Genomic DNA, 24,830 nt, shown 5'->3' with positions numbered 1-24,830 from the left:
GCAGAAGGGACGGTGCGGGGCCGGGGCCGGGGCCGGGGCCGGGGCGCGCGTCCTGGGCAGGGCAGGGAAGGACGGCGGGAAGGGAAAAGCCCGGCGGGCGGCGTTGTTCGGGGCTCTTAGTTCAGCCGGTGTTCTGGACGAAATTGCGCTTCGTGAATAATCTCTCTTTTTTCTTTTTTTTTTCTCTTTTCTTTTTTTTTCTCATTTTTCTTCTTTTTTGTTTTCTTCTTTTTCCTTCTTTTTTTCTTTTTTCTTTTTTTTTAACCAGAGTTGTTTTTACAGTAACTGTTTTCATTCTCATCCAGTTTCTTCCTAATTTAAAGCCCTAAGCCTGTTGTTATTTCTTCCGTATAACACCCCGCAAATTCAATGTTTTTTTTTCTATATATCTTTAAAATAATTATCAACTTAGCCAGACCTGATCCTGCAGTTCTTCCCTTTTCATGTTAAATTTGTACATCGATCCCGGCCCTGTTTAAAGGTTTAAAGCAACAGCAATACACCGGTGACTTCGATGCAGCTCAAGTCTCAGCAGATTAATTTAGGGAGCAAGGGGTGTTGTTATAGGAACACCTGCCATAAGAACATCCTTGCTACTCAATGCAAGTCAAATATTAAATAATACTTTGTTTTCATAATTATTACATTTGGCTTTTTGCTCAAAGGGAAGCTTGGAAACCCTTTCTATGAGAACCCAAATGCCGCACTTGTAAATGTTGGTCCCTCCAATATGGCATATCCTGAAGAAAAATGCATAAAAGTTGTTTGTATTTCATTCTAATGAATTTCTTTTCTGTATTTTTTAGTTCTGAGTATCACTCCGCTACTGCTGTTGCTCTGACCGTGGAATCAAAGTTTTATGTATGGGTTTATTTTTCGTTTGTTGTCCTACAGTGTTAGGATTTGTTGTGATTGCAGAGATGATTGCAGGGTGTAGGGGGTGTTTCCAGAGTGCTGTACGTGACACTACAGAGCTAGTGTGCTTTTGCGTGTGGAAGAGCCCCTTGAAAATATTGGCAGAAATGTCTTTATATTTTTCCTGCTGTCTCGTTCACCTTATTAATGTACCAAGACCAAATTCTTCTGCTTTCTCATCCTCTAACTGAAAAATATTAATGCTCTGCACAAGAACACTGACAGGCTCTGAGAGGCAACTAAAGTAACTGAGTCTGAATACTGAAATCTGTTCAGAGACCTGTTGGTTTTAGTGTAGGTTATGAAATACACTGGATACTTAAATTAGTGTCATGATAATGATAAACTTCATTTTGTTATCAGAGCTGAATATTCCTGTTAGGGGGAATATTGCCAGCCAGATATGTTTTCTGTTTTGTAATTTAGTTTATTAGAAAAGGATATTTTGAAAGAGATGAAATGTAATGCCCACTGAAATGTAATTCACAAAATTTTGAGTTTTTTTTTCAAAAAGGAAAAAGGCAGTTACTGGCAGAGGTAAAAATATTGTGGGTATGTCTCACTCACATTCACTGTGCTTTTTACTATTTTATCAGGAGGAATTGTCTTATGGCAGAGAAAATAAACATAAGAGCTTTAAAAATAAAACTACAAGGCATCCTAAAAATGCCGATGGCCCCATGATGTTTATTCTTCTTGGGGATAAAGATATTGAACAGATTACCAGGAGGATTTATTTCTCCTGTATTAGAGAATTCTTTGTATTTTAAATGAGAGCAGAGGAATGCTTTAAGGGTTTCCGACAGTGTGGATCTCACATTGCATAATAGTATTTTATAATCCAATTTATATAAAGAGTCTTGTTGAAGAGAGGGTTAGCTGAATGTTACACGTCTGACTTCTAGAGGAAATGCAGGGGACTCCTAGTAATAGTTTTTTTGATTAAGTTTCTTTTACTGGGTAGCGCCAATTGAAAACTTCTATAACATGCTAGTTTTCTTGGCTGTCTTATTTCTGTGTATGAGTTTTAAATGTTCCTTGTCCACCTGGTGCTAAGCAAGGAGAAGGTGTCAGAAGTGTGTAAATGTCTAAAAAATAAAAAGGGAAAGGATCAAGTCTCTTGCTCTAAGCATATGATATTTTTTTAGCCATCCTTAGACCAGCCATTGTGAGGCTTCTTCAAGGTGTGCAATTTCCACAGTGTTGCTACCTGGCGCTAGAAGCTCTCCAAAGTCGAGCACAGGATGGACAGGTGTGCAGTCACTGATCCCTTTGGAAAATACAGGCCAAAAGCCCGTAATCACCAACAGCTCTGTCTAGAAAGAGCTTGTCCTGTGAAAACACTATGCACAGTTTCTTGCCAAGTTGAAGACTTGTTTACTGGTATTTTGACTGGGTATCTGTTTTCAGAAAGTGATTCCAAACTGAGCTTTGTGTTAGGAAACAGTGCCTGGAAGATAGGGTGTGACAGAGGTCTTGAGAAAGTAAATACAGAAATATAATTTACTGTTTCTCGTAATATAAGAACTACATCACTTGCTGAATTTACTAGTAGTGGGCTTAAAACAAACACAAGTAAGTTTTACAGGGGGGATCAGTAAACTGCAGAACTTGTTGCCATTGTTGGCTGTGGAGGCCAAGAGCATAAATGGATAGAAAGGGTTTGGTCAGATTTGCAGAAGACCGTCCCGAACGGACTGCCACGGGGCTGGCACCAGCTCACTCCTCCTTGACCACCACCACGCTTGGTGCTGCGCTTGGTGCCAGCGCAGGCAGGCTGCTGGGCTGGGCAGATCGCGGACCTGGCTTGTACGGCTCATCTTACCTCCTTTTTTCTAGTTGTGTTATAAACAACAGTACCTCTACATAGCAACAAATCTGTTTTGTGTAAACATTTTTTGTATTTAATGAGTTTGGGTTTTATGTCTTCAAGAGCTATCTGTCCCCCTTAAAAAAAAATTTAAATCATGGCCACCAACTTTTACAATTTCTACATTTGTTTTAGAACGTTAAAAGGTAGAAAGCTTAAAAAGGTAAGCTGGCAGGCATCGCTATTCTTTGATCTATGAGGCTGTAACAGGCACAATCCCAATGCCAGGTTACAAGTAGACCGTGATACAGCTAATAGCAATACTCTAATCAACAAACATACTGTAGGCTTGAAGCTTTGTGTTGCGACGGTTAGCTTTACTGACATCCAGCTAGCATACAGATTAAAATAACTTACAGGTAGCTAAGGGCTAGGACCACAAAAACATTTGAGTGCCTGCTGCCTCTGACTGCCACTGTAGGGGCTAAATCCCCATGCTGGAGGGTCTGAGAGGGACATCTTGAGTCACATCTCCCGGAGGGGCTCTGAGGATAAATCTGAATTTCGAGCAGGGGGAAGAGCCAGCCCAAGAAGTGCTGCCATGGGCAGCACACTTACCACTGCAGCTTGCTGGGCAGCTGCCACTCACAGCGCTGGTAAGGGATTTTGAGTTGCTCATACGTCATGCAAGAAGTACCCATCGTTCTGCTCACAAGCTTTGACACCATGATCATCATTTTCCCAGAAAACACAACTTGTCCAGATCTTGTCATTACTGTATTAACAGATTTTGTGCACAGACTCCCAGTGAGTGTTTACATCTTGACAGTTCCTGTGCAGTCCTTGTTAAGTACAAGCAATTGTAGAACTGAATTTAATCAGAAGGTTACTAAATCAGTCTGATAGGTATACATAGCTCCTTCTGAGTCTTCCAACAATCAGATACCTGTCAGAGGAATTTTGTCATTTTTTTTATCCTTAAATTTCRTCTGATGAAAAGACCCATTGCTTTACTTAGCCGATAATTTGATCATACATGRAAGAATCAGAAGTTTGGATTAGCTCGGGCTTTCTGTTACTGACTGTTTAATTAGAAAAAGCGTAGTACGTATGATAGTTTAGCCTCTAAAATACAAACCATTTTTTGTTTTAGGAAATGGAGGCAATAAAGACCTGGGCTTTTTTTTTTATTATTACTATTTAAATCAAATTCCTAAAGCTCTTCTGTGGTTGGCAACARTCAAAGGGTTACTAATGTGTAGGACAGCAAAGTCAACTTCAACAATTTTCGTTTACTTACTCTTCTGTCCATTGGTCGCAGGTAGGGTGTAGCTGCACTGGGGATAATGTGCTCAAGCACACTCATCCTCTGGTATGAGAAAGTTCTTTCCACTGTTTTTCCTTTTAGCAAAAAATAAAATAAAAAAAAAAAGAAGTATGTCAGCCCATCCATAGGTGCCAATAATAGTAGCCAGGGAAGCAGTTACTGCTCAGCAAACAGCTTGGGATTTGGRGAGGAGAAAGTTGCTTCCTTGAATAGCATCACATGTCCAGCACAACTTCTGCATGTTTCAGGTCCTTAAGGAAAAACATAATAAGATATTGACTCTAAGCACATCCACTCTCTTTGTATAAATATATCTTCTGTGCATCAAGCCAAACTCTTTTCTGAGTAATAGTAGTGCCACCCTCCATTGGATATGTGGGGGAGTAGCAGATACGGTGAGGGAGTAATGTCTGTAGCCAGGTAGGACCTGTCAGACTTGCAGTGCTTGTGTGGTCCCCGTCCCCTGGGAGTCTAGTTCTGACCTAGTTCAAATGCCCGCTCATTAATTATCCGTGYTCCCTCTTTTTTTCATTTCATACTCTACCATGAATAAAAGCATCATCAGGTGAAAATATTCCAATTGCAGATGAGTATGTAACCATACCTGACCAAACAAAGCTGGACCCAGCAGAAGATGTGAGTCTTGCCTCTAAGGAGATAAAACCAGGAGAGCATCTTTCAGGAGAGGAGATGGTTCTCATTCCAGCACTAGAAGAAAAGATTGATTCAGTCAACAAAAGGGAGGAGCCAGAGGGCACTGAGCCCCTGCCTGCAGCATCGGAGGAGAGCACTGGGCTGCTGTCTGCATGGCAAGAGGAGAGCACTGGGCCTTCACCAGCAGCGCCAGCGGAAGACACTGGGTCACCAATGCCAGGACCAGCGGAGAGCAGTGGGCTGGTGGAGGGCAATGACAGCTCTGTAGTGGAAATCATCAAGAAAGAACATATTACTGAAGAGGACCAACTCATTGAGGGTAATACTGGTGCTTTTGTAAATTCAGGAGACCGAATTATACCTCCAGAGGCTTGTGTGAGTGTCTTTTTGGCTTTAGTGAGAGACTCACATGAGCTTCCAGAGTCAGAATTTGCTCTGCAGAGTCTGTACAATGTAGAGTGTAGAAAAACATGGTTGAAAAAGCCTCAGACTCACAAGTCTAAGCTGTAATAAATTTAATCAGAATTTCCAGTCCTATCTCTGCTACTTCATTTCATGTTCTATGTTCTTGGCAGATAAAATGCCCTACCATATCTCTCATTTAAATGTTGTATTTATATGTAGCTCAGAGACGTTGCTTAATATTTCCAGAGACCACAGGCTCTATTACTTAGTTACATACTTTAATGATAAAGCAACTGTCTCTATGCCTGATGGTGGTGTCTGATAGGTGTCTAATGGTAGAAGAAAAAGCAGCTTGTAGATGCATCCTTGGCATATACAGTCTTTCTTAGAGGGCTGGCTACTGAACAAGCAGAGTAGGGATGGAAGTGAAAGTAGATGGGGCTGGGCTTCTCAAAGATGCTTGGAGATGAGTAGCTCTGGAGGAAGGCCGAGTGAAGAAGGACTGTTACCTGAGACAACAGGTATTTCTGCTTGGCAAATGTTGCACGTTGGGGACAACATGCTCAAGGTATCTTGTGAAGTTAGGGGGAGGTGTGCTCATTGTCAGAGATGGTGCTTATCTTTGGGGCAGTGCATGGGGGACATAACCCTCTCTCTCACCATGCACCCCAAAGGTGAATGCTTTATGGGAGGARTCAGGTTTCTTCTAAACAGTACGAAGCAGCTCAGTGAGGAACTGGATACTTCCTGGAGAAGCATTTCTTCAGGCAATAAGCAGGTGAAGTACATGAGAAGTATATCTCTGCAGGGAAACATAGTACCAGCAGCCTTCCTCACTGCACATTCACCTTGAAGAAGTGCAAAACACAGAAGAAGGACTGATCTATGTGAAGCCCAGAGCCAATTCATGTGCTATTGCTTAACCATGAAGCTTTACTGTGCACATCTGTGAACCAGCTGTATATATCTAACTATCCAAATCCCAGTAGTTGAGCTGTGGACATTGTCTTGTCCTCCCATGTGTTTCTTTTCAAAAGAATTTGGAGATCTCATTTGGAGATCTATCATTTGGAACAAAGTCTTGTTTTATGTAAGCAGTAAGGGACTGGATGCTCAGCTGTAAAATGTGTAGTCTTGCCCATCTGACAATCCCAATTTCATTAATCCATTAATTACCTTTTATAAGCATAGTGGCACAGTACTGGAGGCAAAACAGTACCTTCTGAACAATGTTGTATGACCTTATATACATGAAAACATGTTTAAAATTGATTGTTTGCCTGAAGAATAGGTATGTGGTTTTGAATCACTAAGCAATGCACGCCACTTGCAGGGCAAGCGAACAGGGCTCTTGGAAAAACTCTGTACAGTTTTTCTATTATTTTTTKCAAGACTGGAATAACATCCCACAGGCTCTTGTGCACATTTTCTTTCCAAGAGGTATGTGATGAAGAAGGGGCCTTCCATTTCTATGCTGTGGTGCACAGGATACATAGCACTTGTCTTGCTCTCCTTTATTCCGCAGTAGCTGCGTGAGGGATGATTAATTAGGTAGCAGTTTCCTAGGTGAAGTATAACTTGAACTAGAATGGCAGGTTACCATGTTTTCTATTTCTGTTCTGTTTCTTTTTTTTGGATGAAAACACACATATGTAGAGTAACTCTCATTACCTAAGAAAAATAATTGGAACAGAAATGGTGCTTGTGATCTATATTGGCTGGAGTGTCAAGGGCATTTTGTAAAAGTGTCAGGAGAATTTTATGGGCATGAAGCCTGCTTATACTTGGATGATGGAAAGAGACTGGGAATTTCATGTTTGTTCCCTACTGATTCATGCAGCAGATACCTTTGTAAAGGGCATTAGAGGGTTGGCTAAACAAAATCAGTTTTTGCAGAAGGGAGCTGGGGCACCCAGTGCTTTTTTCAGTGGATCCTAATTTGATCTCCATGGTTACTGTTCCCAGGTGAGACGGGAGAACAGGTGGAAACTGAGCTGCTCAGTGAGATAGTAAGTGAAGGGTCTGAAACAAAAGAAGAAGAAACAGGAGAAGCTGTGGATGATGCAGCAGCGACAGAGATAGGTATGTTGACAGAGGAGTGAAGRACTGCATGTGTTGCTGTTCAGGAGACAGAAAAGCTGTGCTATCACTGATGAAAACATCTTTGTCATCTTCCTGTTGGTGAACAGCTGCTGCTTTCTGCATTTTAAAGCAAAATAGTCATAAATTTGTTTATTTACATAAAGAGATATTTTTGGAAGCAAACAATTATAAGTCATGCTCTTTACATGGGTCTTCTTTATATAATACATGAGTCTCACCAGTGATAAATTACCCCCATTAGAGGAAAATGCTAGACTGTAACAGGTAGTCTTAGAAAATAAAAACCTGTGTTAAAATCATGACTCAGCTCATTATTATTTGCCAAAATTGTTTTTATGAGTTTAACAGCTTAACACTGCTTTGTGCTGGACATTCATTTTAGATCCCCTTGGTTTTTGTTACCAGCTGAAGTCAGCAGTGTGGTGCAGGGTCAAAGCACATTCCACAGCCAATGCAGTCACATGGTGGGAAGAAAAAAGCCACCAGCCAAATAAAGTGAGTTTGGAAATACTTGTACCAGTTAAAAGAAGAGTGTGAGGGCATAGGACTCTTTCTTCAGCAGACTCTCAGATTATGTTCCCATTTCTATCATCACAGTCTTTCTGCAGAAGTCATTTCTTCCTCCTCAGTATTCACTGAGGATCTTCTGCTTATTTGTTGTGATTCCACCACATAAGGACAGATTCCTTTGGGTACTGTCACACCTAAGGTGACAGTGGTTACCAGTGGCAGTGCCAGAACCTGGAAAAGGAAGAGCAGGCAGTGCAGACACCTTCTTCCCTTCCACCAGCAAACATTACTGCAAGGTTTGAAGTCCAGATCCTCTCCCCGCTCTGGTGAATATCCTCACCAGTAGCCTGGACTGGACAGCTATGCTCACAGTTTCTCTGGACTAGTGAGTATTGTAATTCAGAAGAGAACAGCTTCAGCAAGAAGAGCAAAGGGTATCTTACACCCAAACCTTTTGTGGCTTCCAGGTGAACTTCTTGCACTTGTAGTAAGAGGTCTTTGGTGCCTTTCCAGTGTTTATATATGCACTAGCCTTTGAACCCTTGATTAAAAGGGGTGAGGGCTTCCTTAAACAGATGAGGAAGGCATGTTACCTCTGTCTTCCATCCTAGCTGGTATGCTGTGAGGAGGCAGAGTTCAGCTGGTAGGAGATAAATGGGAAACATCAAGCTTGGAAACTGCTGCAGGGTACAAGTGTTCCTGGGAAGACCCAGAAATCAGCATTTGAAAGGGTCTGAAAGGCCACTTCCTCTAATTGGTGGAGAAAAAGGGTCTTGTAAAACTCTTCTCAGAGTGGGGAGACACTGAATATTTGCAAGGGTTGCCTTGCAGGGGGCAGCCATGTAAGAAATTCTTAAACGAAGGACTGCAGGACAAAGTATGAAGAACCACTGTTCTGCAGAGCAGTTCAGAGCAGCATTCTGTCTCATTTATACCTGCTGGCACTGCTGAGTCTTCATCTTAACTGTGTCCAAGAGCATTTGCTTTATCTTAGCTGTCCACAAAACTCATAGGCAAGAGGATTATTCGCTGAGTTTTGCAGTAAGCAGTAGATGCACCTGTGCCATCTTGTTTTGGCACTGACTGCAAGCCAGTATGTAACACCTTTGCTATAGGACTAAGGAAAATGGTTTTCACTGTGTGTGCCACAGCCTAGAAAACGAATACAGGCACAAAGCATATGTGCCTACATCACCTAGTTATTAGTCAAGTGGAATTAGGTAAGCAGTGACCAAAAAAAAAAAAAAAAAAAAAAAACAGGCACTCACGTCCCTGCCGCTTATCAGCTGTTTAGTAATTGATCTGGCAGTCTACAAATTAGACCAATATATTGTTATTTTTAAGCTAACCTGTGAAAAAAGCTATTATTAGCTGTTGTAGTTTTCTTAATTGTATGCACTATAGTTTTGCCTCTGAAGTCCAGAAAAGTTTATTCATTCAATTTGTTCTTAATCTCTTGTGAGGGGGCTTTCTACAGGGGTCAAAACTAGAGAAGTCTTTGCTAGGAATTCAGCACAGCACTTGATTTTCTTCCAGGAAACCTCAAAGAATGATAGAATCCTCTTCCTCAAGATTAAGAGATTTCATCATGTGATAATTACAGTTTTAATGAAATAAAATTCCTGTATTTACCTGCTTTGGCAATATTTTTTCCAATAGTGTTTCTAAGGAAGCAAAACAAACAGCCCTGCTTTTATTTTGTAATACATTTCAAATGATAGGAGCATACCAATGTGGACAGCTCTGTGAACAGCTGTGGGCCAGAAATGTTAAGAATGGAACAGTGACCATTTAAGTTACTGTTGTATAACAGAGCAATTTTACCATCTTGAAAGGATGTTGAAGAACGAAAAAAAAAWTCTGGGCAGGGACACAAGAACACTAAGAGGAATGGAAAAATTCTTAAATTAAGAGAAATCAGATATATTCAGATCCTTGTCTCTGAGAGGATATGACTTAAAGGATATTAGTTGATCATCAATGCAAAATAAACAGTGCTCTAAAGGTAGCTGAGGTTTATCTCTGAACAAGGGTGTGTTTGGTTACACTAAATGCATGGTGAATTCATAACCACRAAAGGATTTTTTTTCATACAATATTAGCATTATTCATGCAAATTAACTCACAGACTCCTTTTTACAGAGAGGCAGTTTGACTTCTCCCTTATGCCTGCTGCTGATGGGCAAGACAAGCTGGTCACAGAGACTGGGAGCAATTGCTGGATGAGACATTATCACAGAATCACAAAATGGTTGATGAAGGGACCTCTGGAGATCATCTGGTGCAGCCCCCCTGCTCAAGCACAGTCACCTAGAGCAGGTTRCCCAGGATCAGATCTGGTCAGGTTTTGAATATCTGCAAGGATGGAGACTCCACAACCTCTCTGGGCAACCTGTGCCAGTATTCAACCACTCTTAGAGTAAAAAAGTTTCTCTTATGTTTACATGGAATTCCCTGTGTTTCTATTTTGTGCCCATTGCCTCTTGGCCTTATATGAATAAGATTTAATGAGATGTCTGCCTCTGTGTCAAATGTGATTGAAATTATCTGGTGCTTTCAAAAGTTARGAGAAAAAGCAGTTGGTTGGAGAGGAGCATGAGACTATTGCAGCGTAACCAGAATTTACATAAATGATGTTAGTGTCTGTAAGAAAAAGTTTGTGCAGGAATGGGATGGAACAAGAGCAAGCAGAGATGGCTGATGTTAGCGTCTTAAGTTCACACACAATGTCCTTACAGAGCCTGCAGAGGAGCAGATAACCCCTTGAGGCTGTGATACTTCCAGGGAACTTTCATATTCCTGTAGGATGTGTTGAATCTGAATTTGTATCCTGATTTAACYGTTAACTTTTTTTCCATTTCAGAGACAGCTAATAACGAGGAATAGAAGTTATGTCTATAGGGACATCCTCTTCTTGGACCTGCTCTTCTGTCTTCATGAACATTCCTTAATTTTATTGGGTTGGGAAAATAGAAAAGTTTTTATGGACTTTGCCACAAACACRAATAARAGGCAGGAAAAGTTTTATATACTATATATTTTTTTGAGGTCAAGCTGCCAAGACTTCAAGTGTTTGAAATGCCTGAACTTTCATCTCCTGCCACAGAGTGCCTTGGTACGCTGCTAGCACAGTGGGATAATTTTCTGACAACAGTRTACTCATTCTGTTTTCAATTAGGACTTTTTCCCAAGGTCAGATAATTAACTTAAAACATGAGTCGACACCTCAGACACCTGAGTAGACACCTTCATGAGACCTTTGAAACCTTCAACCAACATTATATAGAATAAAAAATGTAGCATAGCACTTTTTTTTYTCTTTTTAATGGTAGTGTGAGTCAGAAATGAAAGTCTTAGTGCTATGAACTTCTGTACACAYAGATAATTTCTTGGAAGTCCTGGACACCTGGTGTGTGGATTTGCTCCAGTATATGGCATGCAGAGCAATGGAACCCGAGAGTACCTATTTACTAGCTTGTAATTAAATGCAGTGRTCATTTCTTCAGAAAATGAAACATGCAGAGGGTGTGATACCCAGTAACCATGTGGGTGTTTTCTGTCAAACTTCATTTTAAACACAAATTTATTGAAAGAACAATAGTATAACTTACATGATAATTTTTGCAAAACAGTGAGAAGATATTTAACTATGAGCATGTTCTTTTAGTCTTATAAATTCTGGCACACTTGAAAAGATAACTTCACAGCTGTTAACATTCATGCTGCTATTAAGTTGTCTTTAGTCACATAGCTCCTAGTATACATTTGTGGCTTCTAAAACAGATTTCTAACCACAGACTTACATAAGCCTGTTCCCGAAGGAGAGATAATCTATTGTATTTCCCTATAGTCCTGTACTGCAGAAGAGGTATACCATGAGGGACTTTCTTGGTGGTTTCCATTATGCTAAATAATCATTTTGGAGTTGAAGTTGAATGGCAAAACCCTCAAACAAATCCTGTGAAAACAGGCCCTGAAGATAATTGGTCTTACAGATCTAATAGAGAGTAGAAATTTGTTCTGACAGAGAATGTTGCAAAGGGACTATATATTATTATTAGGAACTGCCTTTACAGTATTCTCTGGCATGAGAAAGTAGAATATTGCAGTCAGGGAGAAAGGGTCAGTTACCTAAAAAGGCCAAACATATGTTGCTATTTTATTAGGTTTATTGCATAAAAAGAACTTCACAAAGTTTTTTTTACTACCACCAGCAAATTATAAAATCCCCTCTAAGAACTAACTTTTGTACTGCACATGCACATATGACTCCAGCTGASTTTGGTTTGTATTAAATAATTTAATTTATATCCCTGGCTTATCAGATTTTAATTCATCTGATATTCTTTAGCTATATCCCTATATCTAAGAGTTTCTGCTTATCAGCAGTCTGATCATTCTACAGACATCTCCATTTTATTTAAGGTCACCTACTAACGTTGCCTGTAAGAGAGAACCATAAACTTTTATAATCAAAACACATATGYTTTTTTTTTWAAGGATTTTTGTAAGTGGCTGTTGCAGAGGMTTGTTTTTAGCTTTTTTACYAGCCTTCTATATTAGARAAYTTAAGGAAARCAATTAGTCCTATTAAGCATCTAATATTGACATAGAAGCAGGAATTAAAAATTCAAACAGGTAGCCAAACTTTTTGTCTACATACCCAAATCATTTCCTGACAAAGAGCCTTAAGACACATACCATACACTCCGGAGAGCTGAGAGGTGGGGCCAGCTAAGGAGCAGCACCAGGGCCCTTGGGGTGATAGAGGCTCAGCATACAGCTGGGGCCATCATGGACCTTCAGCTGCTCCTGGTGGCTGGTTTCCTCCTGTAAACTGGGGATTTGGCTTAGACACCAGCACCTGTGTCAGCACAGTCCTGCTCCCAATTAAAGAAATAACAGAGGCAGGGGAGCCAGGCTCACTGCTTGTAAGATGTGTGTTAGATCAAGAGTTATAGTTTGACCAGCTATATTGAACAACTGTAAAGTATAAACCAATTCCATGACAGCAATAATATTGACAGCAGCAGAAGAGATGCACTTGGAAAGAAAATATGATGCTACAAGGGAGCTTCTGTGCACTGCAGAGCCACTGTTGTTATCTGAAAGACATTTCTATCTCAGCATTCAGCTTTTTTGAGCTGTTAAACAATTGTAATTGGGAACAAGAGGAATATAAGCCAGTCAGTGACTCAACATCTCAGTCCTTATGCACTTTGTGGTTACAACTGATATAAAAGCTATTTTAGCTTTTCCTTTCTGAAAGCTGAAATACGTCTGACACATAAATTAATCATCACATAAATTACCATAAGATCAAAACTTGGCTGCTAGACTTCTGCTGAACATCCCTACTTTGAGAAATAAGACAATTACTATCCACTAGGGCCTAGAGGTATTTATGTTCCATAAGCTACCGAATCATGTACCATGAATAAARGGCCAAAATATGTGCAGTTTTTCACCCCTGCAGACCTCCATCAAGGACTGCCAAGGGCAGAAATTGGTCTGTGGATCAAAGAGCTTTCCCATGTTAAAGGATGAGAAGATATGCTCCAGTGTTTGTGTTTACAAGTTATACCTCCAGAGCTGGAGCARCATACTCTAGTACAATATAAGCAACATACAAACCCGTCTTCAGAAATGTTTATGAAAACGTAGACAATCTTCAGCCTTTTGCTTCATCCAAGGCTGGTGTAATCATTCCATGCCACAGGGAGTGGTTAACAAGGAACAAATTTAAGCACCAAGCTAACAAGAAATCTCTGGTTGGAATTTCTTTTCAATGACCAATAAACATAGCCCTAGAGCAGGTCAATCTGGGGCTCCAAATTATCGCATCGGCTCTGTGTATGCATACGCTGTGTTAGGATCCCAGAATATATTTAGCAATCTGGCTTGCTAGTGTCTGCTCTTTCACTTAGCATGTACCTGCTTTCAGAAGAAAACTTCAGCAAGTGTGAGGTGCTTGTAGCAGAAGATTAGGGCAATCTAAGTTTTGGTGTGCATTTTAACAAAGTTCTGTTAAGATGAGGTACTGAAGTTTGATTTTTGTATTGTTTAATCTATAGAGAATATAATTATTTGGGGAAAAAATTCTGAAAGAAGCGCCTGATAGAAAATGCTAATTTAAGTATTGCATCTCAGAAATATATTACATGAACTGTTTTGTTTTTAATAGTTACATATGACTGAAACACATTTTAAATGGTGAAATTAATGTCAAGCTGAACTGCGACTTATCAYGCATGGTAGTGGCTCAGTCTACTCAGCAAAAATGACTACTTTTAACTTAGCTCCAGCTAAAATGATTTCATATATGTTTATGTACTTTTAYGAACTGAAACCTAAGCGATATCCACAATATTTGCTTCTCAAATAGGAGAATTATGGGGCTTTGCCTTCTTTAAAAACACATCAAGTAATGTAACACTGCTTAAAAAGTACAAGTTTTTGTCATCTATATGGAGGACTGGTCATTTATGTTAAGAACTGCTATGTTAGAGCTATAAATAAAAATGTTTATTTCAGTTATTCTAGAATTCCTCTACTGGAAGAATTCATATTTAGACTCGACTTGCTCAAGAATGTGTATCAGCTCCCCCACTAAAAGCTAAAGAAACTTACAGTGGATTTTTGTTCCTGACTTTTTGCAGAATTGTACCTACTTACTAATACAAACATTTTTAATGCAAGTCTCTCTTGTGTCCCATGAGTTGCATCTGGCATGCATTCTTACAGGTGCTTCTCTTGCATTTCAGTCTCAGTTTATAAGTTGCTGGGAAAAAAAAAACAGTAGTATATTCATACCCCTCTGTACCAATAAAGGCACCCAAAAGAGTTCTATAAAGGACTTTAAAACAGCAAACAGGCAAGTCAACATCAAAAAATAAAAATAAATAAAAACTGCCATCTAGTGTTAGGTTTAGTCTGATAAAGAGGCAAAGGCAGCTGGTTACACAGTGGTGACAAGGTGAGCTAAGGGGGTAACTCTAGCTATACAAGGCTGAACTTAGCTTATTTTCAACGCTATCGATGTTTGCTGCTGCTGAACTCAACTAATTCTGCTACAAATAAGTTAAATATATTCCAACAAAGTAATTACATCTGAGAAAAGCAATAAAGAAAAACAAAATATAAATTGGGAATCTGCTTAAATAATGTAACTCCATTCAATTACATTATTCCAAATGAACAAAACTGAACAAGCATTTGCTCAGTGTTTCCTATAAAGTCATTGTCATGTTACCACTCACTCCTTCCTAACAAGTCTGATGGTGTTTCTATTTTGTTAGCTGGGATTGCTTCTTGAGTGAAAGAACTACTGATGAGCTGTAGTAGATAAAAAACTTGAATAGTATAGCCAAAGAGAGAACAAAAAAGAAGCTGGGACTAATAGCATTTGTGAGCAGAAAACTTACATGCAGAAAAGGCATATATAGGCACTTTTCAAAAGCTGTTGCTTAAAAAGTTATCATCAGATACATTAAATACATTACCTTGACTGTCATAAAGGTAATTATCTATTTGAGAGATAACGAAAAGCAAGATATGGCTATAAAAAGCCACACAGATGCACATACTTGCTGTGACAATCTGCTTATTGATCTCTTTTGTTTAAAGACACAAATTATAAATTCGGTGGAAAGCAGGAGAAACACCCAGTTCAAGCTATGTTTGGAAAGGCTGACTATTTTCACAAGTTTCTGTGTAATACTGCCTAAATACTACTAAAGCAATCCCAGAAAGGCCTGAAAAATATGAAATACAGTTATCATAACAGTGCAACTAAAGTAATGAGACCTAGATAGGGCTGACAAGCAGGAAGGTAAGAGACCACTGGTGGAATCTTTATAATTTATCAAAGGATCAATATTATTCACAAAAGGTTGTTGTGGAGGTTTATTTGTAGAACGATGTTCAGAATGAGTAATACATTTAAAGATACATACTGATACTAGGTGTATGCAGATAGCAACTGCATGAAGAAATGCTGCTATACTGGAGTTTTCTTGTGTGCTTAGCATACAAAGTCATTAACCAATTAAGTGTGTAAGAGATGATCACCAATAAGCATTTTAACACTGTGCTTAGAAAATAAATGATATGCACATAGGAGAACTGTAGTTTGGATTTAAGTTGTTAGGCAGCTCAGCCCACAGCGCTGTCACTTGACCACTGGCAAACCTGCATCATGCCCTCTTTCTGCTATAGCGCTGCAATAAGGATGCTGGAGCGACAAATCCAGTGCTGAGTCAGGCCTTGTGGCTTACCAAAACAGAGCAAGTTTGGTCACAAGAAGAGATAGGACTAGAAATGGATGCTGGAACTGTCAATCACAGCACTCTGGTGCAGCTGTCAATGACAGCAGACTCTCGATAGACTAGCCTACAGGTCTCCCTCTCCTAATACGGTTAAAGCTACAGCTGAAATAGTACATTCCCTAAGTTCCCATGTATAGCTTTTTTTCCCCTTAATCTATTTCTACTTTTTTTAATGAAAATTAAGGCATAGCATTATGTCTTCTGTGTGTGTGTGTGTTTATGTATAAACTGGATGGCCATCTTTGCAGAAGAGAACATAAAGATGTTCAGGTCAACAGACTGTCAGCAAAGAGAATTTTTGTTCATTTACACTGAATAAACCGATATTGGGCTCTGGCACATGCCTGTGAGGAAGACAAGAAATCTAGACTACCATGAGATATCTGACTTTCAAATAAGTTCTTTAAAAACATAGTATCCATTTCTACTTGTTTAGCTAGGAGATAAAGGCAAAGGGATGGGATAATGTAACATCACCACTCTGACTCTCAGTATTGTTTAAACGCTCTATCAAGATGATGCTTCTGTTCTTAACTGGCAGAACTGCTAATGTCACTATAGCTGAAAGCTTCTTATCTTAGAAGACTATTTTCATCCTTAGATATTAGGAGATCGGCAATAAATCTATTTCTTTGTGTGTTTGAAACATTTCTTATTGAAGAAGCAAGATAAGGATTTCTTGTAATGGAGTATAAAAGCATGATAGCCCTGAAAAAATGGCAGAACTGAATCTCAAGTAAATAAATATGTAAAGCACTTATTTAAAAATAAGAATCAGGAGGAGAAAAGCTTGTTCCCAAAAGACACAAACACATTTTATAGATGCAATCATCATTTATTCTCATTAAAAAAGATATTTTTCATCATAAACTTAAAAGTCCTTTTTTTTTTTAATTAAGCTATAGTGAAAATTGAATTCTCTGGATAAGGTTGCATGAAGAGATTCGTTTACAGCCAATTTATAAATGTTAGCACATTACTTCAGAAAAGTGTGATATTCTTCTTTCTGAAATGAGTGTTCACTCTCTTAAGTAATTATTTCCACAAGAACAAATATGGCAAATTTCCCCAAAATACAGAAATAAAAATGTATTCAAAGTTCAAAGGTCTACAGTTTTCCCATTTCTATCATTTYTTCTTACTTAAAATAGTTACTATATCTTACTAAATAATAATTTTTCATGTGCAGATCACTGCTAGTGTAGCTGTCATATATTCATCTAAAAACTTGTACTTTATGGTTAGATATTCAGATAATAATCATAAAATAAGGCCCCTACTTGCAGTAAGTTCAGACACCCTAATCTGAGCAACAAGCTGAACTGATTTTCACAAGGCTCCCATAGACTTCAGGGTTTCCTTACAAAGAACTAATTGCAAGTCTGCATTTTAGAGAATGTAAGGTCCCAATGCACCTTTCTTAGGTAAGATCAATGATTTCAACTGTATGTAACTGCCTATAGTCAATTGTAGGAATGAAACTGAATCTAAAATTGTTATTGCAGGATATTCAGTCTCTATTTATAGTCATGCTGAAGCATCTTGGATGGATCCTTGAATGGCAACAGCTTCAATCTCAACTCGGGCACCCTGTGAACAAAACAATGAAGAAACATTAGGAATATATATAGATATACATACACACACACATACATATATATACACACATATATAGATATACAGACACACACACACATATAAAACTTGAAGCAACTGGATTTATACCACTGAAGAAGAAGATGACCTTGTAAAAACAGGGAGTCACATTAGAAGGAGATTATACTCCTGATGGTTTTATTACTAGTTTAGCAACGTTAAATAATATTGAAAATTCATTTTAAGTATTATAACCCCTTATTTCTAGGGTAGTAGGCATCTTCCACCACACAGAAAAATATCTCATCATTTCAGATCTCTTTTATTATATGTGGGAATAAGACTGGTATACTTAAAAACGTAAACTAAATACTTAAGAAGATTATCCACCAAAATAATTGCTCTTGAAGCTATTCCTAAGAAAAGCTGTCAGAAATTTCCAAAACTAAAGAATTGCAGAAAATTGATTTTTGTAAGCAAAAAGTGACACTTACTTTCGGCAAAGCAGCTACTTGATAAGCTGCTCGGGCTGGGAAGTTTGTATTGAAAACTGTAATTTAAACAGAACATCCACCAATCATTTATCTTTGCTTGATAAAACAAAGTTCAAAGTAATCTGTACAAAAAGCAGTCTGTAGAATGGTTTCACGTTSAAGGCTACAAGACAAATAGTCTTCTATGCCAGTTCTTCTCCATTGTTTGGACATTCATTGCTCTAATACCTCAACAAGCTATCATTCATCATCAGGAATGCAACTACAAACACGATCTAAAGGCTAGTGATAATTTTTCACTCTGCTGACATAGCCTTAACAACAACTCAGCTAAACATGAAAAGATTAAATTGGAGCAGTGATCATCCAATTGCAGAGACTGGAGGGTGGAAGAAGGCTCTTCCACATACAGCAGCAAGAAGGAGAAAGAGGTCCCTGACAAAAGAGTCCCAAGCAAAGACTCCAGATTTGCATAAAGTAAATTCGAGGTCAGTTTTACTCGTACCAAAGAAAGAGGAAAAAGGTGGCCTCTTGCAAAGCAGGCCCTGACCTATTCTTCTGTTTAGGAATAGGCCTTGAGCTCAAGGGTATTAAAACAACAGGGAAAAAAAAATAAAATAAAAAAATAAAAACACACACACTAGTCACAATATAAGAGCTATTTTGCATCATTACATGAAACTTGTACTAGTGAGAGTTAATGCTAAGCTCAGAAATGGTAGTTTCACTGCACTGAACTGACAAAGTACATTAATAAGCYAAAGCCAAAGAACAGCTAGAACTACTTTACTGAGTTACAGGTACAAGGGGCGTTGGGCAATGAGTAAACACGTATCCAGCTGATCAGTTCTTACAGTTCATAAGCACTATCTAATGAAAATCCAAAGTTATATAAAAAACCTATGTGCATACTCTCCCAAATTCTTATTCAATACGTGGCTCACTGCAATCACCTCCTTCAGTCTAAGTTCATTTTTCTTAATTATACAKTATTCTTTTAATTTGTTTTAATGTTATGTTTCTTCCAGAATCTTAAAGAATCTGAAACTGTATCATCTAAGTCATTATCACACTTTAGTTACAATAAATACAACTTGTTCTACAAGCCATACTGATAAAATAGAAACAAAATCTCTACTTACATTGTCTGTAAATATCATTAATATCATTGAAGTCTTTCATGTCTGCCATCAAAACAGTAGTCTTCACAACTAGAAATTACATAACTGCAGTTATTTTTGGATATCCAGATCTTTAAATTTTATACAAAAGTTGAAAATCTTCAGTGCATTACTTATACTGTATTTTTATTCCAAATATTTATCTCAAATAGTCTAATGTTTTGAAAAGTTCTGCAGAGAGATACTGACTGTTAGAGCTACTAAATCAGCCTATTTCACTACTAGTTTAGAAATAGCTAAGTATCCCAAAATGTAAATACATCACTTCCTTTAAAAAACTCTCAGGAACCATGGATAAAGAATCAGTTTATTATTTTTTCAGACTGAGATCTTTCAAATCACCTAAGAAATCCTGATATCCAGTACATATTAAAATYGGATATCCCTGACCAGCTTTGAAAATATCTACTAAAAATTTCATTCTAAGCCCAATTCTTCCAAGAGGCACAAAACTGATGAAGCAAGTGAATTAAAAAGCTGTTGTAATCCAACTGCTGGCAATAAATTATATCATATACAATATTTGCCACTAAAATCCTCCCCAATTAAATGCCTGAAGATAGGGTCTGTGCTAGGACTTTTTTTATCCATGACCGCCCAAACCAACATTAATCCTAATTTGGCTCCACTATTAGAAAACTCTTAAAAAAATGGTGCTGAAGGTGCTGAGATTATTAACACCATTGCTACAGACCTGCTTTTACCTGGAGTAAAGTCTAGGATGTTTAAAATGCCTGTAGCCAGTTGCAGCTCAATCTACAGCTGAGCCTCCTCAGTTTGGAGCTAAAATATTAGTACCACAGGCAGGAACTTCTAGTGAAAGGCAGATACCCATTGATTACCATCATATAAAGAAGATKTGCATGTTGATTTTTTTAACCCAGACTCCTGACACCTTTTGTCTTTTCCAGCTATTGATGATAACTGCATATTTAGCAATCAGCTTTAAAGGTCACTTCATTTTTTTTTATCCAGGTAAAAAAGTCACTTACTTGCCACCACCATAGCAGCACTTACCATTGCAGTAGTCACAGCCTGCAGCTTTCAGGATTTCTCCCATGTTTTTTAGGGCCTATCAAGAAATGAGACAAAATCYTTAAGTATCAGCTGTGTTGTATTAAAGTAAGTGTGCATTGCAACCTGACTACATCCATGGTTATAGTTTAACTTTCAACAGGTAGCCTTCAACAGTAATCGGTGGGCAAGCAAAACAAGAAATAGTTTAAAAATGAAATAATAAAAAGAAACTTCCTAATATTGAACCACCCACTCATTAAATAAGAATGTAAGATGCAGCCCTATCTCATCCTATCTATTACCTCACACATCCTCTTTGCTTCTGGAGGAACAAATCCTCTTGCCTCAACTCAAAGCTAGGTTTCCTGCTGAGGGTCTGATTCTTTATTACAAGCATTGACTCTTTCCTATATGAAATACAGATTCTTGCCTTGGCATCCAAGCTCTTTGGGTGGAAAACAACAAGGATTTAGATGGAATTTTCCCTCCTGCTTTTCCCTCATTTTGGAAGATGTGAAAGGTACTGTCTAAGSCACCTCCATTCCTCATGGGTTCATGTTTAACTGAGAGCATGCCAGCTCCACTGCAAATTTATTGCTAGAAGATATCTTACCTGTTTAGCTTCTTCCTTTGCCCCTCCAGAGACAAGCTGCCCGCTGGAAGGTTCTATACCAATCTGTCCTGCAATATACATGGTCCGATCTACCAGCACTGCCTGGCTGAAAAAAAATAAGTGACATTTTAGGTTGGGAAAAACATTTCTGAGTAAGTTCTCAATCAAAACATTTAATTATCCACCTCTAAAAGCACTCCCTTGTAAGGACATCTTATAGTATCTCAGAAAGATAAAGGAGTCAGGTTATATATGCACAAATTGTCCACAGTCATATACTCATTCTACTTATGCTTTGGAAGTGCTGGGATTGAGCCTCTTATGGCTACACTGCTACATTAGCATGGCTTTATGTTTGAAGTTATAGGCCTTGTCTCTCAAAAGGGTACAAGGCAATGGCACAGCAACACAACACTAACACAGATGCACAGCTTCCAGACTAGAGCTAACACAGAGGGGAGGCTGAATAAATGTTTCTTGCATCTGCCCAAATATCCCATTCTAGTTTGACAGAGGTGGACAATACCTTTCCTCTACCTTTCACCTGCACAGCAATGGTAGTGGTGGTGGTGGTGGGGAGACGGAAGGTGGAAAGAGAGAGAGAGAGAGAGAGAGAGCACGTGCGATTATTAAATTCATAATTTTCTTCCTCAAATGAACACTGTGAGAAATGAGTTACAGCTGTAAGGCAAAGCCTCACACACTGGATTTCTGGCAGTATTTCTCCAGAGCCATGGACAGTCAGCATAGAACCCTGATTACTCCATTCCCAGCAGTTTCCTCTGAACAAATAACCTAGGTGACCTGTTGGCAGAGTCAGTTCAGACAAATGCAAAATTCAAACTATCTGCAAAACATTTTTATGTAAGTGTCAGGTGTGTTTTTGCTGAACTTGGTCATTGGTAATGTTGCTTAATTACACAAAGACATTAAAAGATTAAAGTCAAGATTCAAATCACCTAGCAAACATTATGCAAGCAACATAATTTTCTTCTCTTGAGTTGGTAATTAAAATAATTTGTATAGAAACTAGAGAAGGGCTCCTTTCAAAATGTCTGAGGTTTGTCAACATAATTTTTCTTATCTCTTCCTATTCCACAAGAAAAAGTATTGTTTTGATAGTTCAACAAGCCTCTTAACATTATACAGACTAGAGTCAGATATCTTCCTGGTGCATCTAAATTAGGTTAGTTCCCTATAAAGTCAATAGATAGAGACTCCTTCACAGAACACTTCTAATAGATTTCTTCTCTAAATTGCTCCCTCCATCGACTTCACAGGGAGCTCGATCTACTTCAGGCACTCAGTAAAATGATTATGCTTAGGCAATCTGTACAGTGCCATCACTCCTATCTTTCCTCTTTCCTCTTACCTCTGTCTCATATACTCCTACAATTTCGTAAGAGGAAAAAAAAAAAAAAAAAAAAAGAAGAGCCAGTAATTTATCTGATGTAGTAAAATACTTTATTTGATGATTACTCTCCATGACATCAACAGCTTACCAAACTGGAGTAAATGACATAACTACACAATGTAAAGAAGAGAAACTTGCAAAAGAAAGTTTTTATAGTTGATGCAATCTAGTTGATGCAGTCTTGTTGATAATGTACATATGAACACAACACAAAGTCTGCTTTTATTTTGTTTTCTTTCCTAGAACATCCTGCTTTGTATGAGGCACATGCCCATTAGACCACAAACTTCTGCTTCAGTTTGATGCCAAGTTCTCCATGCAACAGCAAAACACTAGCTCTTCAAAAAAGAGATTGTCTTGTTCTTATTACACAGGAAATAACAGAGGCTTTCGGACAATCCTAGATCATGAATAATTAGGAAAAAAACAGGCAGAAGCTTTCTGAAAACTGTCAGATGAGCACTTACAGTAATCTTATGGAGTCCCCTTCTCTGCTCCTCACCTCCTCCTACACTCATCAGTAGCATCCCCTATTCACTCATATTATTAATAATTCACCAACTAAATACAATGCTCACAGACTTCAACTACACAAATTCCAATCACATTTTAGCTGCAGATGTTTCCTACAATTAGGGTCAATTGTAGCTACTCTTTAATTTCTGATTCAGCAAAGATTTAAGAATGTGCCAAAAGTCATTCAGATTTCAGTTCACTCAAGTGCACAACTGGATGGATATTATGACCTTAGGAAGGTATCACACATCAGAGTGATGAAGTTAAGAAACATTTGCTTTAAAGACAGTGACGGTAAAAGTTAATCAGATTTTYTTAAAAAACCTCAAAGGATTGTTAATACAAGAACAACACCTCCGCTGTGTACACATACATGTGTTTATACATAAGACTACTAGAAATTGGATGAGGTAAAGGAAATGCAAAGATATGGTAAAAATAGGTCACCAGAAAGCATATTGAAGGGCTGGAGCAGAATGAAGAACGTAACCCATACACCCAAATTCTTCATTCATACTTAAGCCCTCAATACTCTGTTATCATGCTCAGATCCCAYGGCAGAAACACAGCAGTTACTTTTTGTGAATTTTTGCTCACTGGACTTTGAGAAGTTCACTGGAACCTGATAAACTTAGTTAATGATAGACCCGTCAAAGCAGTTACAGGCTGTACAATAAAGAGCATTTCATTAAAAATCATCAACAAGCAAAAAGAAGTTGGAATGCAGTTAATCTACAGCAAAAAAAGAAGGGCTATGGTGAAGGATAGGCCAGTTAGTATGTGCGCAGCGGAAGAATTCTTGCTTTCCTATGTCTTAGATGTTCTTTTAACTGCAACAGATGCCAAGCCCGCTGCTGCAATCCACCAACAATTCATAGTTTATAGAAGTTAACCTTCATGTAATAATGGTGTCTCTGCTCCTAGAATTTTTATTTCTCCATCTTTATAATTCCTATAAAGAATACAAAAGGTTCAAAGCTCAGAAAGCTCAAATTCAAAATAATTGAGGCAAAAGAAATCCAAACCTAGAAGACAGAAGGAGAAAACTTAAAATCTAAGGGGACTGTGTTTACAGTGAGGAAGAAGAGTCAGAACACAGCATTAGAAGTTCTTAGAAAATGCTGTTAAAATCCCTCAGTGCCTTCAAAATAATAGCGCACAATATTTACTGACCACTTATCCAAATACGACTGAAGACCCTTTCTCCAATTAAAACTGGTATTTTTTTAAAAAAGAATTTAAGTTCTGAACTGTTGCAGCTGACAAGTTCTTTGAGAAAATACCTAAGAACATCCCACTTATTTTTACAGCCACCAGCTTTGACACTGAAAAGCATTACAATGCCTTGTTGTACATACGAAGCAAGAGACAATTTGGAAATCCCAGTCTGTCAACTCTCTTAACTGCCAAGCACGGGCTGGATCAGATGTAACATTCACTCTCCATCCCCTCTAGAGTTCAGATCCACTGCTGACTCGCCTGTCTATATAACACCTGTATTAGGAGTTTTTTCTTTTCTTTCTTTCCTTTTTTTTTTTTTTGGGGGGGGGGGRAGAATCTTTTTTTTCCTTGCATTTTTTCGCACATGCTGCCTGTCACCGATTTCAAAATCATTTTCCCAATCTGATATTTTTTTTGGTAGACACGCACAAACGCCACTTACTACAGCTGGGAAACCCGCCAGTGCCGGGTTTTGCCTGCTAGAAACCCTAACGGCAAAGCCTGCTGCCTCTCATTCCTGCATCTCCCCGAGCTGCGACATACCTGTAGGGGCCCAGGGCAGCGGGCGCCTTGGCCGTGCTGATTATCTTCCTCACCACGGAAGCCATGGCCACCAACCGCCGCCAACCGCCGCCAACCGCCCCCTCGCGCTCTGCCCTCAGCGCCCCTCGCACCGCCGCCTCCCGCCCACGGCGCCGCCRCGCGCATGCTCCCCGCCCGCAGGGGC

The 24,830-nt window shown here is 38.7% G+C and overlaps 2 protein-coding genes across 2 annotated transcripts; one reads left to right on the top strand and one right to left on the bottom strand.

The window, feature by feature from the left end:
• The first annotated feature begins 3,326 nt into the window (after nt 1–3,326).
• On the top strand, nt 3,327–10,873 carry ERICH5 (glutamate rich 5). Its single transcript, XM_085298371.1, has 4 exons — nt 3,327–3,381; nt 4,609–5,025; nt 7,077–7,193; nt 10,588–10,873. Exons 1-4 carry the CDS (start codon nt 3,327–3,329, stop codon nt 10,608–10,610), a joined length of 612 nt encoding a protein of 203 aa, XP_085154497.1. The 3' UTR covers nt 10,611–10,873.
• Nucleotides 10,874–16,865: 5,992 nt separating this feature from the next.
• RIDA (reactive intermediate imine deaminase A) lies at nt 16,866–24,792 on the bottom strand. Its single transcript, XM_085302234.1, has 6 exons — nt 24,647–24,792; nt 20,953–21,058; nt 20,340–20,394; nt 19,284–19,352; nt 18,142–18,197; nt 16,866–17,641 (listed from the first exon to the last, which is right to left on the bottom strand). Exons 1-6 carry the CDS (start codon nt 24,709–24,711, stop codon nt 17,579–17,581), a joined length of 414 nt encoding a protein of 137 aa, XP_085158360.1. The 5' UTR covers nt 24,712–24,792; the 3' UTR covers nt 16,866–17,578.
• Between the last annotated feature and the right edge of the window lie 38 nt (nt 24,793–24,830).

The sequence above is a fragment of the Rhea americana genome, unplaced genomic scaffold (assembly GCF_003343005.1).
Source record: "Rhea americana isolate MKP2758 unplaced genomic scaffold, rheAme1 scaffold_0, whole genome shotgun sequence".
Classification (NCBI taxonomy): domain Eukaryota; kingdom Metazoa; phylum Chordata; class Aves; order Rheiformes; family Rheidae; genus Rhea; species Rhea americana.
This window is presented reverse-complemented; position numbering and strand designations above follow the sequence as displayed.